This window comes from Myotis yumanensis, unplaced genomic scaffold, assembly GCF_028538775.1.
Source record: "Myotis yumanensis isolate MYYU_CA2020_CCGP unplaced genomic scaffold, mMyoYum1.0.hap1 SCAF_1, whole genome shotgun sequence".
Taxonomy (NCBI): domain Eukaryota; kingdom Metazoa; phylum Chordata; class Mammalia; order Chiroptera; family Vespertilionidae; genus Myotis; species Myotis yumanensis.
In genome coordinates, this window is record NW_027223752.1 from 70,711,711 (window position 1) to 70,728,964 (window position 17,254).

A 17,254-nucleotide genomic window follows, 5' to 3' on the forward strand; every position below is an offset into this window, starting at 1 on the left:
TATACTTTTAAGTTCTACTCAAGGCTTGAGTCCTATCCTAGTGATTAAAGATTGCTGAAAGATGACACTGAATATCGCAAGTAATACTTAGAAATATTTATTCAGATTATAATAAAAAAGAAGTGAAAGGATTATCTGCCTTTTGATTATTCTTTCTAAAAATTGAACCATGCCGAAACCGGTTTGGCTCAGTGAATAGAACCTCGGCCTGCGGACTGAAAGGTTCCGGGTTCGATTCCGGTCAAGGGCATGTACCTGAGTTGCGGGCACATCCCCAGGGGGGATGTGCAGGAGGCAGCTGATCGATGTTTCTCTCTCATCGATGTTTCTGGCTCTCTATCTCTCTCCCTTCCTCTCTGTAAAAAATCAATAAAATATATTTAAAAAAAAATAAAAAATAAAAATTGAACCTAAGGGAATATCTTATAATCCTATTTTTAAGGGATACAAGTTCAGTACCTCTATTCTGATAAAACATTGTTTTTTAGAGGAAAGGGCCTCTCACTGTTCCTTCACTTAAGAAAAGATTTAATATTCGATTAGCTCACTTTTCTGGTTTGATTTCAGCAGCAATGTAATATACTTAGCATAATATTTTTTTCAATTAATAGACTTGCTTTTAGAGCAGTTTTAGGTTCACAGCAAAACTGAGCAAAAAGCAGAGTTTGCACATACCCCCTCCACAAATGCACACTCAGAACCCCCCCCCCCCCCCACCATCCTGGTACATTTATTTATAATTGTTGAATCAACACTGACACATCATTATCAACCAAAGCCCATGGTTTAGTACATTAGGGTTAGTTCTTTGTGTTATACATTGTTTGGGTTTTAACCAATGTGTAATGACAGATATACACTATTATATTATCATACAGAATACTTTCGTTGCCCTGAAAATTCCTATGCCCCACCTATTCATCCCCCCCTTCTCCTAAGCCCCTGGTAATTACTGATTTCTTTTACTATCTTCATAGTTTTGTATTTTCCAGAATGTTAATTAATTGGAATCATAATGTACAGCTTTTCAGATTGGCTTCCTTCACTTAGTAATATGCATTTAAGGTTCCCCATGCCTTCTTGTGGCTTCATAGTTCATTTCTTTTTAATGCTAAATAATGTTCCAATGTTATCCACTCTGAGGGGTTTCATAGATCAATGAAGCTTACCCATTGGTCTCTGGATAGAAGTTCTCTGGCTGTACCACAGTTTATGTATCCATTCACCTATTGAAGGACACCTATTGTAAGAACTATTAATGGTACCTATGTGATAGGGTTATTGTGGGTATTAAATAAGATAATAAATAAGTGTCTGCCATATGAATGTTATTTTTACAGTGTCAAAATATCTATCATTCAAAATTAAATGTAAACTTCGTCAAATTTGGGAATATGAGAATTATTCAGTCCCTTTTGAAATTTGTAAGAGGTAGTTTTCAAAAAATAGATTTTATTGATTTTTTACAGAGAGGAAGGGGCGGGATAGAGAGAAACATCGATCAGCTGCCTCCTGCACACCCCCCCCCCACCCCCCCCCCCCCCCCCCCCCCCCGCCACACACACACACACATACTGGGGATGTGCCCGCAACCAAGGTACATGTCCTTGACCGGAATCAAACCTGGGACCCTTCAGTCCGCAGGCAGACGCTCTATCCACTGAGCCAAACCAGTCAGGGCTGTAAGAGGTAGTTTTAAGATATATGAAATTAATAGCAGAACAGCGTATTACAGGTTTAGTTAATTATGGGTAAATAGGAAGTGATATACTTACAACTTTGAAGCTATAAAGTTTTCTCACAAACTGCTCCCGAATGTTGTCAGAAGAGGACCATCGGACAGGAATAAATGTATGGTTCATCATGGCATTTATGTTAACTGACTAAGATAATCTAGAAAATGTATAGCTGAAAAATCATTTAATCTGCTTTGTGTGACACTTTGGATTTGTATATGGACTATAATTTTAAACTCTTGTTTAGCCTTTTCTTGAGTTGTAGGATAATTTGAGCATTTGAGAAAAGCTGTGATTCCACAGGAAAATGCATAAATGTACAAAATCTATTATCTACTCTAAGGGGTTTCATAGAGCAATGAAGCTTACCCATTGGTCTCTGGATAGAAATTCCTTTTAAGAACATACGGTAATAAATTTCAAGTCTAAGTAGCAATATGAGAAAGAAGCAGACATTCGTTTTCTATGTTCATCTCCTTTATCTTTGAGTCTTGGTCTTGTGTTTTGAAGGTCTATACTCTAGAACAGGGGTGGGCAAATTTTTTGACTCGAGTGTCACAATGGGTTCTTAAACTGGACCGGAGGGCCGGAACAAAAGCATGGATGGAGTGTTTGTGTGAACTAATATAAATTCAAAGTAAACATCATTACATAAAAGGGTACGGTCTTTTTTTTTTTTTAGTTTTATTCATTTCAAACGGGCCGCCCGAGGGCCGTAGTTTGCCCACGGCTGCTCTAGAATGTATAGCAACAAATCCTTTGAAGACTTTTTCCTAGGGCTATGCTCAAACTAATTGGCCTTGGAAGGGATGCTTCCTAAGTAATCAGTTCCATAATCATGGAGGCTGTAACTCCACTTCCTGGACTTTGTGGGTCAGTGACTCTTGCTTTCCACATAGACCAGCCAAGATTAAATTTCATGTAAATGTGAGACCTGATCAGCAGAAGTTCTGGTAGTCTTGGAAAGACCATGAGCAAAGGGAATTAGATTCAGGAAGTGGTGTTTATAATTCACTAAGTCACTGATGTCATCATGGGTGTTATTTTTTGGGTGATTTAAATAATCTTAGTTTGTTCAGGATGTTTATGTTTAAAAATACAACCTAGTGTCCTAGCATGGCTTACTTAAACAGAGATTCAATTTAGTGGTTTTAGTTGAGGTTTTCCTTGTAGAAAAATAGATAAGTAAAACGTGTGATTTTTGTGTATAACAAGATAGAAGATGTCCTGCCTTTTAGTAATTTATAATCTAACCTATTTAGTTATATGTACAATAGGCCTGTTTGTTTTGTTGTGTCTGCTGTTTTAATGAATGAACATGAAGGACTCAACCATGTTTCTGGGTACATTCTGAAATAATTTTCATACTGGATTATTAACTCATGCTCTTAATTCTTAAGACTTGAAGTTTTAATGCCTTTTTTCTCTCTAGGCAATGCATGATCCATTGAAAACTTGGCAAGATGCACCATACATTTTTATTGTACATATTGGCATTTCATTCTCAAAGGAATCATCAAAAGAAAATTCACTAAGTAATCTTTTTACCAGTAAGTACATTTCATTTCTTTTTACCATTTGCATTATTATCTAGTTGTGCCATATATGGTGAGTCATGTGTAATTGCTTTCAGGAAGGGAATAATTAATTAAGAAAGTTTGTTCTGACATAGAAAAATTGAGGGAGAGAAATTAACATTTTTCTGTACTCAAGATGTACCAGATACAGTCTTAGGCACTTCATATATGCTTTCTTATTATATACTAGAGGCCTGGTGCACAAAATGTGTGCACGGGTATAGTTCCTAGGCCTGCCTGGCAATAGAAGAGGGAATATCTGGCATGGAAGGGCAGGTCCCAGCTGACCTCTGGGCCCTGGGCAGCACCTGGGTACCCAGGTCCCCACGCGTCCCCCTCTGCCTGAGTCATCGGCCCCCCGCCCGGCTCCCTCAGTGCATGGGGCTGGGCGGTGGCCCCACCCTCTGCTGCTGCCACTGGTCGCTGTCTGCGGGGCAATCAGCTGGGCAATCGGGTCCCGCTCACACCCACCTTGGCCTGGCCCCACTCACTCACCTGCTCCACCATCCTGTCGCAGTCCCACTCTTGTTGGGGCCCATCGAGGCCAGCAGCGCCTTCACTGCTGCCCGCTGCCAGTGTTGCGTCGCTGACGCCCTCCATGTTCTGTGCCGCCCCCTGGTGGTCAGCATATGTCATAGTGAGCTGTCGAACTCCTGGTTGAGGGGATAATTTACATGTTAGGCTTTTATTATATAGGATGATAGATTCTAGATTTCATTTTCTTTCATTTGATTCTCCAACTTCTTAAATTTTTAATTAGTATCATGTTCTTGGTACTTGGTTAGTAAGCTACTGCAAAATTCCAGAAAGAGATGACTTGTCAAAACTTGGTTACCAAGTCGAAACCTGGCAATATAAAAATTAATGGACTTCGGTAATTATTTAATGTCTCAATATTTTTTCTTTTTTTAAAATTTATTTTTCAATTACAGTTGAGATACAAAATCATAATCTTACTATGGTGTACACCTGGAACTAATATAATTTTGTATGTCAACTGTCTCAATTTTTCTTGATGGTCTCCTTTCCACTCTTGCTGCCCAGTTCATAGAAGTCATCTCTTTCTGGAATTTTGCAGTAGCTTACTAACTTCTTATTTCTTATAATTTTTTTGTTTTGTTTTGTTTTGTTTCTTCCTTCCTTCTCTGCGGTTTCCTTTCCTCCTCTGCTTTCTCAAGGAGGATATTGAAGAGAAACAGTTATGGTGGCCATCCTTATCTTACAATATTGGCACATATCATCATTAAATGTCATGTTAACTGTAGATTTAAAAAAAAGTATTCTTTATTTGGTTAAGGCTATTCCTTCCTATTCTAAAAATAAGTATATTTTTGTTAGTATTAAGAATGAATGCTCAGTTTTATCAGATGCTTTGATTGTATTAAAGTGATCATATAGATTTCCTCATTTAATCTGTTCATGTGATGCATTATATTAACTGGTTTTCTAATGTTAAACTGTTCTTGAATTTCTGAGATGCCATTATTTGGTCATTATACACACACACACACACACACACGTTTTCCAGCTTATGTTCTTTTTTTGTTTTATCCATCTGTTGTTTGGAGCTAAGAAGAAACTTTAAAGCATAGACCGAACTACGTTATGTGAAAGTTTCTCTCTCAAACAGTTTTTTATCATTTTTCTTCCCTTCGTTAAAACCTTTGAAGTCTCCCTATTGCCTATAAAATGCCCACATTTATAAGCAAGGTTTCTAAAACTACAAGTTGTCCCATTTTACTTTTCGCTGCCTTGTATCAAAACACTATGATATGGTACTATGCATTGCCTCAGTCAACATGTACTTTAAACATATTATGCATTTTTGCACCTGACTTTGTTATTTCTTCTGCCCGGATGGCTTTTTACTTTATCCTGGAGAATACAAATTTCATTTTTCTGGGTCTGTCTCAGAGGACAGTTCTCTGTGTTGCTTTTCAACTAACTCTCTCTTCCCTCTAGATGGTAATCCACTAGGATGGCAGAAAACATCTTATACATCTGACCATCCCCTATTTTCCATAGTGTGTATCATATAGTAAGTGCTTAAGTTCTATTTTAGCATAGAGCAGGGGTTAGTCAACTTTTTCTTAAAGGGTCAGATAGTAAATGTTTTCTCTCCTATAACTACCTAACTTTGCCATTGTGTGAATGCAGCTGTAGGGAATATGTAAGTGAATGGATATGACTGTTTCGTATTAAAATTTTATTTACAAAAAGTGGATGGCCAGATTTGGTCCATGTGCTGTATTTTACTGACCTTCTGGCATAGTGTAAGTAAAGAATGTGACAAATATTCGCTAATTATTTTATTTGCTTTTTTATTAAATTAAGAGGGTATAGATTTAAAAATCAGTTCTGCTATGACATTTTTATGATTGCTATTATAGGATGCTCCTTTTGTTCATAAAAGTATTAGATCCGATTTATTTATTTTTAATTCTCACCCGAGGACATGCTTAGAAAGAGGGTTCATGGGGTTGGGGGGGAGGGGAGAAGAACACCGATGTGAGAGAAATATTGATTGATCGCCTTCCGTATGCTCCTCAGCTGGGGATCAAACCCAACACCTACGTATGTGCCCTGACCAGGAATCAAACCAGCAACCTTTTGGTGCACAAGCCTGATTCATTTTTAATAATGGCATGTCCTTTCTGCCTGATAAAAATTATAGTGGGGCCCAGCTGGCGTGGTTCAGTGGTTGAGTGTCGACCCATGAACCAGGAATTCACAGTTTGATTCCTGGTCAAGGCACATGTCCAGGTTTTGGGCTTGATCCCCAGTGGGGGCATGCAGGAGGCAGCCAATCAATGATTCTCTGTCATCATTGATGTTTCTATCTCTCTCTCTCTCCCTCTCCTTTCCTCTCTGAAATCAATAAAAACATATTTTAAAAAATGAGTGGGATATTTTTGTTGAATAGGCATTTATTAGTGTGTTTCTGGAGATAGATACTACTTTTTACTTGTTAATCAAATATAAAATTTATCCGAATAGTTTTTCCATTACAATTTAAAAGTAGTCATAGGTTTGTTTCTGTAAATCAAGTCTGTCTTTCAGATACTTGTTACCTTCACTTGTTCTGCTTCATTAAACACTGTTGTTATTAAGCACCTTCTAAAAATGATATATTAATGTAGCAAAGTCATATAAAACTGAAGTAGGTAAAATAAGAAGCAATATGAAAATATAGGTAAGGAGAGAGAGCAGATAGAGGGAGTCAGAATGAAGGAATGAAGTCCTGTAATTTTTAAAACATATTAGCGCTGTGCTGTAAGAAAAGTATATATGAAGTGTGTTTGGAATTTAGAGGAGATGGGGAAGTTCCAGTTGGGCAGCTCACAGAAGGTTTGTGGAGGAAGTACATTCAACCTAGTCTTTAAAGGATGTGAGTATGGGAGCAAAGGGCTTTTCACTTAAGATATTGACTGTAGCAAAGGCATGGAGATGTATGCAGGACATAGCACAAACCATGAGAACACTTAGTGAATTTCAAAGTGCTCTACACATGTAATATTCGCCAGAATTGAAATGGTTAAAAGTAAATGACCCACTGGAATTTTCATTAATTTTTATCAGACAAATATCAGATAATGTTTTTGTTTAAATCCTGAATTGTTCACATTAACTCTGAGGACTGTGTTTTGGCAGTGACTGTTGAATTGAAGGGCCCCTATGAATACCTCACACTTGAAGAATATCCGTTGATGATTGTAAGTGAATTTACATTCTTTAACTTGAACATTAAATGAGTTTAACTTGAAAGAGTATCCATGTTTTGTGGCAATTTTCCTTTTTAAAGAATTGTTCCTGAACAGTTCACAAGGTAGTGCTTGTACTTTGGCACTTTTTACGAGAATGTGACCTTGTGAGTGTCAGTGAACCCCTTGGTGCCTCATTTTCTCATCTGTAAAATGAAGAGGTGATGATGTGTGGAATTGTAGACTTGGAAAGTACCTCAAAGATTGTTTCAAATCTCACATCTTCTCAAAGCAGGGCACTTCTTACAACCCTGTAGTTTCTGATCCCACTTAAAGTAATTAAATGATGAAGTTTCATCCTTTTTAGTGCATGTGTGTCTATGGGAATATCCTTAATGTACTTTTTAGATTTTCTTTGTTCAATTTTTTTTCTTCTTTTTTTCCCTTTTATAGTTTTCCCACTTGGTCGTGTTTCATTTCCTTGCCATACCTTTTTTTCTTCAGTGTTCTCTTCATTTATATAATTTTACATTGTGAGCTAAAAAAGCTCAATACAGATGAGTAGTCACTTGATAACAAGCCCTTAGGTAGTATCCCTCTGCTCAAGAGGAGATAATTATTTTGTGTGTGAGTATCAAAATTCAAAGAAATAAAATAATGATCTTTCAAGTAGAACGTATGATACGCATTTTTTTGTATCTGTTAAGAGTGTGTATTGATGCTAAAGTGGCCCTTGGCCTTAATTCTCTTTTTTATCTCTTATTCACTTCTATGACAGTTTTTCATGGTGATGTGTATTGTGTATGTCCTGTTTGGTGTTCTGTGGCTGGCATGGTCTGCCTGCTACTGGAGAGATCTCCTGAGAATTCAGTTTTGGATTGGTGCTGTCATCTTCCTGGGAATGCTTGAGAAAGCTGTCTTTTATGCAGAATTTCAGAACATCCGTTACAAAGGAGAATCTGGTATGTAACGAAAAAATGCCAGTTTGTGAATGATCAGCAGGTGAGACGTGACAATTTTTCCTAAGGTTAGCAGTTATTAAGTAGGTTTAACTTTTCGGTTATTTAATAATTAGAATAACTTTGTGACTTTTGTTTTTAATATTATAACTTGCAGGTTCAGTGATTTAGGAGTAATTTTACTAAAATATATTCACAAAAGTAATGACTTTGGGAAAGACTGTTAACATCATTGAATTTCATTGCCGTTGATTTTTAAGGCACCATTATTATATACATCTAAGAAACTAACTACTGTGAATTTAATTTTAAGATAGCATTGATTATAAGAGACATTTTGATTTTAAAAATTTAAAATGGGCGTGGTGATACATCTAAGAATTGGTGAAATATAGTAGTACCAAGAAAATAAGAGGGTGCTTATAGTTTAGTAAGGTGAACAGATGACGAAACTGTTTTGTACTGAAGTTTTTTATGATAGCTTCAGTTCTCTCTCTTCAGATCGTTTAATTATTGATAATTATTGTTACAAGTTATACTAATTAAATATTTCCCTGGTCTTTGAAAGGGCCTGAAAAATAGTAGATGTGAAAATGAATTGAAAACTGTGTGTGTGTTGTACTTTTCTATGGATAGCTATATTTCACACTTTTTAAAAATGGGGAGACTATTTCCTAGTTGTTATGAACTGTCCAAGTAGGGTAAAATATTCTGCTGAGGTTTTAGTGAAGTGAGTGGGAAGGAGGGAAGGTAAATTGAACACAGCCAGATTGCTATTCACACGAGTAAGATTATGTCAGTTTATATATTTGTAAAAATTGAAGAAGTATTTATTTTTAGTAGAACTAATACCAGTGCTTATTCTGAAGAGTGTTAGAGATCTATATTCTGTTCTAGAATTGCACCTTTTCTCAAACCTAGATTTACAGCACTTTTTCCCACTTCTTTCTCATAGTCCAAGGTGCCTTGATCCTTGCAGAGCTGCTTTCAGCAGTTAAACGTTCACTGGCTCGAATCCTGGTCATTATAGTCAGTCTGGGATATGGCATAGTCAAGTAAGTATTCACTTCCTGTATGGAAAAGTGAAATGAAACACTGATTAAATTGAAACAGTATTGCAGCTTCCCAGTATAGTAGTCCTGTAACAGTTGATAAAAAATAGTTCTAAAATAAGAAAAGGTATCTGAAATTTTGTAGATTTGTAAAAGTTGGAAAAATGTTAGTTTCATCTCACAGCTGAGAGTTCAAGAAGTAGGAAAGCCTGCAATTGTAGCAAATGACATTGAAACACCAAACTTTTAAAGTAAACTTATAGTGACTTTACTCTTCCAAAATATTTCGCAAATCAGATTTTTTATGGGAAGAGCATTCTTGCTGTAACAATCTGGAAAAAATTTGTTGAAAAAAAATGTATTTATTAAGTGCCTTAGCATTGTTCTAGGCCCTGGGGATACAGCAAATAAACAGAAGACTTGGAGCTTACATTGGGGGAAAACGGATAAAATCAGTGAGTAAATATGTAATATGTCAGTGATAAGTGCTAGGGAGCAGATAAAGCAGGCAGAAGGTATAGAGGACAGGAGGTAGGGCTTGTAAGTGTTAAATAGGGTGGTCAAGGATGGCTTCACTTACTGATATTTAGGCAAAGATCTCAAGTTGGTGGAGGAACTATATGTATCTCCAGAGGAAGAGATGCTAAAATGTGGTCAGATTCTGTATATATTTTGAAGGTAGAGCTAGTGGACTTTGCTGACAGATCAAATGTGTGATGTGAAAGAGAGAGCAATCAAGGATGATGCCAACTATTTTGGTGTGAACAAATGGAAGGATGCAATTGACATTTACTGAGTTCAGGAAGATCTTAGGTGGGTTAAGTTTAGAGTGGGTGCAAGATTAGGAGTTCAGAGTTTAGTTAGATATACAAATGAGGGAAATAAGGGGGAGAGATATGAATTTGCAAGTCATCAGGATGTAGATGTTATTTAGCCATGAGATGGGATGTGATCACCAAGGGCATAAGTGTATTTAGAGGAGAGGTTAAAGGATTGAGTCCTTGAACATTTTCTGTTATTTAGAAGTCAGTGAGACAAAGTAGAATTAGAGGAAATTGAGGAGGATGACCAAAGCTGTGGGAGGCAAGCCTGAAGACTTTCAAGGAAAGAGTGAATAATTTTGTCAGAGAGGATTGAGACTTGACCATTGGATTTAACTACATGCAAGAATAGTTTTGGTCAAGTGGTAGGACTGAGCATGAGCTTGGTCGGAGTAAGTTCAAGCGAGAGTAGAACAGGAGTTGGAGTTAGCCAGGTATAGACAGTTATCTCAAGGAGTTTTGTTTAAAGTGGGCTAAAGAAATGGGAGATTTTCACTTTTAAAACTCATTCATATAAATGAGACTAGAGGAATGGGGGAGTTACATTTTTAAATTTATTTAACAAACTAGAGGCCCGGTGCACAAAAATTTGTGCACTTGGGTGGGTTCCTCAGCCCGGCCTGTGTCCTCGGGGGCCCCTTCCCCTGGCTGCTGGCACCAGTTTTCCTCCGGTGCCCGGAACCCAGGCTTTCGCTCTTCGCTCTTTGCTCGCCGCTCGGGCCCTAGGGGCGGGGTCGGCGTGGCGGGCTTCCCTCTTCGCTCGCCATGCCGGCCTTCGCTCGCTGCTCCTGCCCGGGGCCGGTGGGCTTCGTTCTGTCGCTTGGCGCCTACATATGCAAATTAGCCGTCATCTTTGTTGGTTAATTTGCATATTGCGCTGATTAGCCAATGGGAGGCGCAGTGAAGGTATGGTCAATTACCATGTTTGTCTATTATTAGATAGGATATTTCGATGCCTCCTATATGCCAAGACGTATCCTAGGTTTTTAAGATACACTAGTGTGGAGAAAAATCACAGCCCATATAGAGCTTTGCTAGTGTGTAATACACTAGTCAATAACCCAGGGATCTTGTTAAAATACAGATTCTGATTCAGTAGCATTTTGAATATCAAGGATCCTCCTTCAAGCAGAAGCTGCTTAAAAGATTTTTTGGATTTTGTTGGATTTTGAACTCTATAATGTACTATTTATCTAATGAGCTTCAATAGGGTATTTGATTATGTTAAGAAGTTGTTTAAATTTTTCTGTTTGAAAATGTTATGATTTCTTTTCTTTAAAAAATTATCTGTTTAAAAACATACTGAAACGTAGACAAATAAAAGATAGGATGTCTAGAATTTGTTTCAAGATAATATGAGAGGATGGGAAATGGATGGGTAGTGCATGGAGCAGGATTGGCTGTAGGTTGGGGGATATTAGGACTGGATAATGGATATATAGGGGTTTATTATACTGTTGAATATGTTTCAGAATTCTCTATAATAAAATATATATTTTTTAAAATGCTGCAGTGCCCTGGCTGATGTGGCTCTTGGGCATCATCCCATGCACCAAAGGGTTGCTGATTCATTTCCTGGTCAGGGACATGACTAGGTTTTGGGCTTGATGCGGGGGAGGGGGGAAGAGAATAATTGATGATTTACTCTCTCCCTCTCCCTTCCTCTCTAAAAATCAGTAAGAAAAAAATTTTTAAATGTAGAATTAAGTGGGTCTGATCTAAAATTTATTATTCAGTATCTTGTTTTAAGAGCATAAGTTCTGAGTTTTTCTCTCTAATGTGACTTTACAGAGTATGTCTGGCTTATCTCAACTAAGTTGTTGTCTATATTAATCAATATGAGTTTGTCTCAGGGTTTGTCACATTTGTACTCAACTTTATCTCTTTGCTTTCTCTTTAGGCCTCGCCTTGGAGTCACTCTTCACAAAGTTGTTGTAGCAGGAGCCCTTTATCTCTTGTTCTCTGGCATGGAAGGGGTCCTCAGAGTTACTGGGGTCAGTACTGCTTAATCTAAGTTTTTGTGGTCAGTTCAGACATGACTGTTTTTGTTTTGAGAAGGTGAATTGGGAATATCTGTGGGCTTCTTTACTACTTTCTCTAAGTCACCTTTGGGCTCTGATTTTTAAAATGTATATGTAATTCACTTTTTCTTTTTAATCTATATTAGAGCTTTAAATTCAGTGTGTGACCAGAATGAATGCTTTCCCACCCATCCCCAAATTACTACTTGTTTAGTTCTTCCCGACAGTGGTTCCATTCTTGTATAAGTGGCAAACCTTGTAATCATGCACTTGCTGGTAATCTAATTTTTGTTTTAAAGTGACAGTGCTTTTTGCTTAGCCAGCACTTGAGTTTCAAAGGTTTTCTTAACATGTCACTACGTTTCACATAATTCTTGAGAATTACATAATTATGCCCTTTTAGGGGAGGAAACCAAAGCACTGAGAGAGATAAGTGATAAGGAAATTTATGTTAGAGCTGGATTAATGTGAAGAAGTGGGCCTCCCTAGGTCATTGCTTTACTTTCTTATTTAAAAATCACTCTATAAACCCCACATTTCCCTCAAGTAAATTGGGCTCAGTTAGTTTTGCTATAAATTGCTTTTAAATAAAACACTTTTGAATGCAAATTGGATGTTCAAATCACACTGTCCTCTGTATGTAATTTTCTAAGACTTTTAGCAACTTTAACCCTCTGTCAATTGCGTTTTCTTTCTTCTGCTGCTGTAGTATTTTGCTTATATCTTGGCTTTGATAATTAACGTGGCCCTGTCAACAATTGATGCCTGTATTATTTTATGGATATCCTTTTAATAATACCCTGGTAATTGGGTAATTAGGGTTATATAAATAGCATGTTTTATATATATATATATATATATATATATATATATAGGTGTGTGTGTGTGTGTGTGCGCGTGCGTGCGCGCGCGCGAAAACAAGCAGCATAGTTTGGAGGACAAATACTTGTATTAATATCTTATTTTGAGGTGAGCTCTTTTTTGTAAAATTACAATTCAGGAAATCAATAATTCTTAGTATGTTAATGATGCAGTACTTTTAAATATGAGAAGGGCCTTTTAAAACTTGTAGCCAAAATAAAAATGATAGGAAATGATAAGATGGATGGAGACTTATATCACTATAATGTTTTTGGTGTGGTCATTTAAAGTGGATTTTAGCATGCTAGGAGCTCGTTGGAGGTTAGCAGCATGTTTTATTGTATTGAGATTGTATTTGACAGTTTTCATGAAATACACTTTTATATTCTGCATGATGGTTTGTCAGAGGGGCACAATGATGTGGGTGCCAAATGTTATTTCTATTTCTTTTCTTTCAGCTCAGATGCAAAACCATTCCATGTGATTATATAAATGCCGAATTGTGTGCTGGTCTCTTCTCTGCATCTCTAGACTCTCTTTTTACCACCTCTCTTTCTTTGTCTGCAGGCCCAGACTGATCTTGCTTCCTTGGCCTTTATCCCCTTGGCTTTCCTAGACACTGCCCTGTGCTGGTGGATATCCTTCTCATTGGCTTGTATGATGGTGGTCCATTTTCTCCCCTTGAATATGGGTTTCCATTGATCTTTCTGCAAAGGGTTTTTACCGGTTTTGTTGATTACTTCTTAATCTGGGGATTAGGATATTGCTGTTTAAAAACCTGAGAACTCAGGTAAGCAGTTTTGTGTGTGTTTTTAATTTTGAAAAGTGCTGGTAACTGTGGGCGGAACATAAAAGCTTTGGTTTTTGTTTTTATTTTTAAATGAGCATTTTTACCTTGATTTTGGACTTACTTGTGCACTCCAATTAGTGTTACAATCACTGACTACTCTGCTCCTGCTCTTTCTTTCAGCCTCTAGGAATTATTAAATGCTTTGAAATGATGAAAAGATTTTAATTCTTAAAATGTGATTTAAGGAACTACATAAGATGGTTTAACTCTCTTAAAATTCTATGTAGGTTTAGCAGATTATAACCCTTATAGGGTAAGTGTTTTGTACCTTTATTCAAAAGTTGGCTTGGCATTGTCTGAAGACTTCCACTGTAAAATAAATGTTGATTCATTTATAGGCAAAGTTAACCAGTAGATAACAAACATATTTACATTTGAATAATCTTTTTCTCCTGCTGCTTAAAATTAGACATTTGTTTATTAGGGACTTGATCTGTTAAGGGAAGGATTCAAGTTTTTGGACTTTAATCTTTTTGGGGGTTTTAAAAATTTGTTTTGGTTACGGTATATTCAGTCCTATGTGTAATTGTGCAATATTATTGTCTTGCTAGACTGTGACTGTTATAAAAAACTGAATGTAAACCAAATTGTAATTTTGTGAATTTGAGTGGATTGTCATATATCAAAAATGTTTGAAATTGAGTGTCTTGGGTTTAAATAGCCAAATGTTTTCTAGGTCAGTATCTTTCAGGTGTGCTTTTGTAAGCCTCTATGAATATTGGGAAGAGTGGAGAGAGGGACTGGACCATACAATAACGTAACCCAATGGATAGGGAGCAGCTAAGTCTCTGTCACAGGGCAGACTAAGGTCCAACTCCAATATTTTAATATTGGATAATGCTGATTCTCAAAATTGGACATGAGAGCAGATATTGTCTTTGGTAGTCATCACTTCCCCTCCTGTCTTTCTGTGGCAACTTCTACTTGGGAATAATACTCTGAAAATAGAAAGTTGCTGATTTTAGAGCCTTTTTGCCTGGGATTTTCAGCCAATTATAATTGTATGGTCCTATTAATTCAGAATTGAACAGGCAGCTGATGGCACAGGGGACTGACTATAGAACTCTGAGAGGTTATTTATTTTTTTTAAAATATATTTTATTGATTTTTTTACAGAGAGGAAGGGAGAGAGAGAGAGAGTTAGAAACATCGATGAGAGAGAAACATCGATCAGCTGCCTCCTGCACATCTCCTACTGGGGTTGTGCCCGCAACCAAGGTACATGCCCTTGACCGGAATCGAACCTGGGACCTTTCAGTCCGCAGGCCGACGCTCTATCCACTGAGCCAAACCGGTTTCGGCCTCTGAGAGGTTATTGGCATGAGTGTATTCATGACCCTAGACTGGATTCGCTAAGATGTAGAAAACAGAGCTACCTACCTTAAAGGAAGAGAGATTTTACTAATTTTCATTTCATTTGTCTGTTACTTGTCTGATACTCATTTTCATTCATTTTTATCTTCCATTTGTCTTTCTTTTTCATCTTTGTTTCTCTAAAAAGCTTATTCCGGTCTTTCTCCTTTTTTATATTTTTTGCATTTTTATTTTATCCTGATTCTGTATTCTCTTAAGTATCTCATTAAAAATGAAGACTTTCTTAGTCATCATGGTGAGGCTTGGGGTGTTTGTGACATTGAGAATAAGAGAGCTGTAAGGCCTCTGGGATATCCAAAGCTCTATCAATATGACCCCAGATTCTCAAAGAAACTTGAGGATTAATTTACTAGCTTATTGTTTTATTTGAATGTTGATTTCCTTGACCTGCAAACACATATTTATTAGCCTGACTCAAACAATGAAGCTATTAAAACTTCGGAGGAACATTGTAAAACTCTCGCTGTACCGACATTTCACCAACACCCTTATCATGGCAGTGGCAGGTAAGTGGGGCGGCTTCTTGCTGTTTAAATGCCATCCTTTTAAATCAGATATTCTGAACCTGAGAGGCCATAGGTGGGCTCTCTAAAATTATCTAGAAGGTTTTGTACATTTCACTTGGGGGAAGGATCTTTGTTTTTTAGCTTTTTTCAAGTTCTCAGTGGGATCTGTGGTTCAAAAAAGATTGCGAACCACTTATTTTAAGTATAATAGCTAAAAATCAATTATATATAATTTCAGTTTTTGTATATCTCTCTCCTGTCTCCGTTCTTTTTCGGAAGCATTTTTTTTTTCTTGAGGCAAGTTAGCTTGAGTGCCATATAGCATCTAGATTCCCTTTAGAAAACATTAATACTGGCTTATTTGGCTTTATTAAATACCTATGGAGTTTATTGCTATTATTTGGCTTTTACATATGTCATAAGCATCCATAAAATACAGACGTTAGGTAGACCATAGCCAAAGTAGGTTAATTTAATTTGCCTGCCTTTTGCCCCTTGTACCAGGAATGGGAGGTCTGGCCTATGATTGGAACCAACAACTCTGTCTTGCAGTAATTTTATCAACCTTTTTTCCCCTCCTGACCAGCCAAAGAAAAGCTAGCATTATTATACTAAGGATGAAGGAAGGAAAAAAAACTATATTGTTGGTAATGCTGGGAAATGCCATGTTTTCAATACCTTCTTTTCCAATTTATGAGGATTACTGAAGTAACCAGATGGTAAAATTAGTCTTTAAGTAGAGAAAGGGTTGACAAGAGTGTGGGCCTTGCTTATAGTAGTTGTGAAGGAAATTTGCATTGAATAAATTTGTTAAAATCACTTGATAAAAAATGATTGTGATATTTTGGGTGTTAGGAATGTGTGGGATTTCACTTACCCAGAGAATGTAATTGGGAATGTAAACCAGTATTCATATTCTGACTAGATTTTTCATTTCCTGTTAGCATCTATTGTGTTTATCATCTGGACAACCATGAAGTTCAGGATAGTGACTTGTCAATCGGTGAGTTATAAATACATGCATTTATGAATAGTGTACTGTTTTATATGCAGATAGCCATGTTGATGACAATGGTAAGGTTCACACCCTATAAGAAATTAGGGCTAGAACTCTACTCTGAGTGTTAGAATGCTTCTCTTCTCCTAAGTATTCTATATTACTATGGCTTTTGGTATGGTAGGATTTTTTTTGTTTTGTTTTAGGGGCGGGGGATCTAATTATCCCAATGGTGGGAAAAATTTTTATAAGTGATAAACCACAGTCTGTCATAACCCAATCTTATCTTAACTAAAAATTCTCAAGAAGTTCAGAATCCTAAACATTAAGTGTATATGAAGAATGCTAATCTGAGTAGAAGTCATGCTCCTAAGATCTGAGCACAAAGATTGTGGCCAATTTCTTTGGCAGTGCAAAGGCTCCATTTTGGTAAAAATAAATTAATTAATATGAAAATTATAAGAAGTAGCAATCTAATAGAAACCCTTCCCCAAAGATTCTCAGAGCTCTAGTGAAGCACTCACAAGTGCTCTACAGTTGGTGCCTTTTTATTCTTTGTATTTTTTAAAATATGTTTTTATTGATTTTTAGAGAGAGTAAGGGAAGTGGATAGATAGAAACATCGATGAGAAATATCATCGATTGGCTGCCTCCTGCACGCCCCCCACCGGGGTTCAAGTCTGCAACCCCGGCGTGTGCCTTGACCAGGAATCGAACCGGTGACCTCCTGGTTCCTGGGTCAACACCCAACTGCCGAGCCATACCAGCAGGGCTGGTTGGTGCCTTTTTAAAAGAAATG

The 17,254-nt window shown here is 37.0% G+C and overlaps 1 protein-coding gene across 8 annotated transcripts in view; it reads left to right on the forward strand.

Moving 5' to 3' along the window:
• The window catches only part of TMEM87A (transmembrane protein 87A), a 45,505-nt gene that overhangs the window by 16,774 nt on the left and 11,477 nt on the right, over positions 1–17,254 (forward strand). For 4 of the 8 annotated variants that reach the window (XM_070424556.1, XM_070424573.1, XM_070424592.1 and 1 more), the window contains 8 exons: positions 3,169–3,286; positions 6,965–7,026; positions 7,793–7,976; positions 8,929–9,028; positions 11,747–11,840; positions 12,577–12,648; positions 15,350–15,458; positions 16,403–16,461. In XM_070424556.1, coding sequence (XP_070280657.1) covers positions 3,169–3,286; positions 6,965–7,026; positions 7,793–7,976; positions 8,929–9,028; positions 11,747–11,840; positions 12,577–12,648; positions 15,350–15,458; positions 16,403–16,461 — 798 coding nt within the window. Of the gene's footprint in view, positions 1–3,168; positions 3,287–6,964; positions 7,027–7,792; positions 7,977–8,928; positions 9,029–11,746; positions 11,841–12,576; positions 12,649–13,295; positions 13,365–15,349; positions 15,459–16,402; positions 16,462–17,254 lie in introns of all 8 variants that reach the window. The other 4 variants (XM_070424564.1, XM_070424582.1, XM_070424617.1 and 1 more) reach the window with 1 other exon arrangement.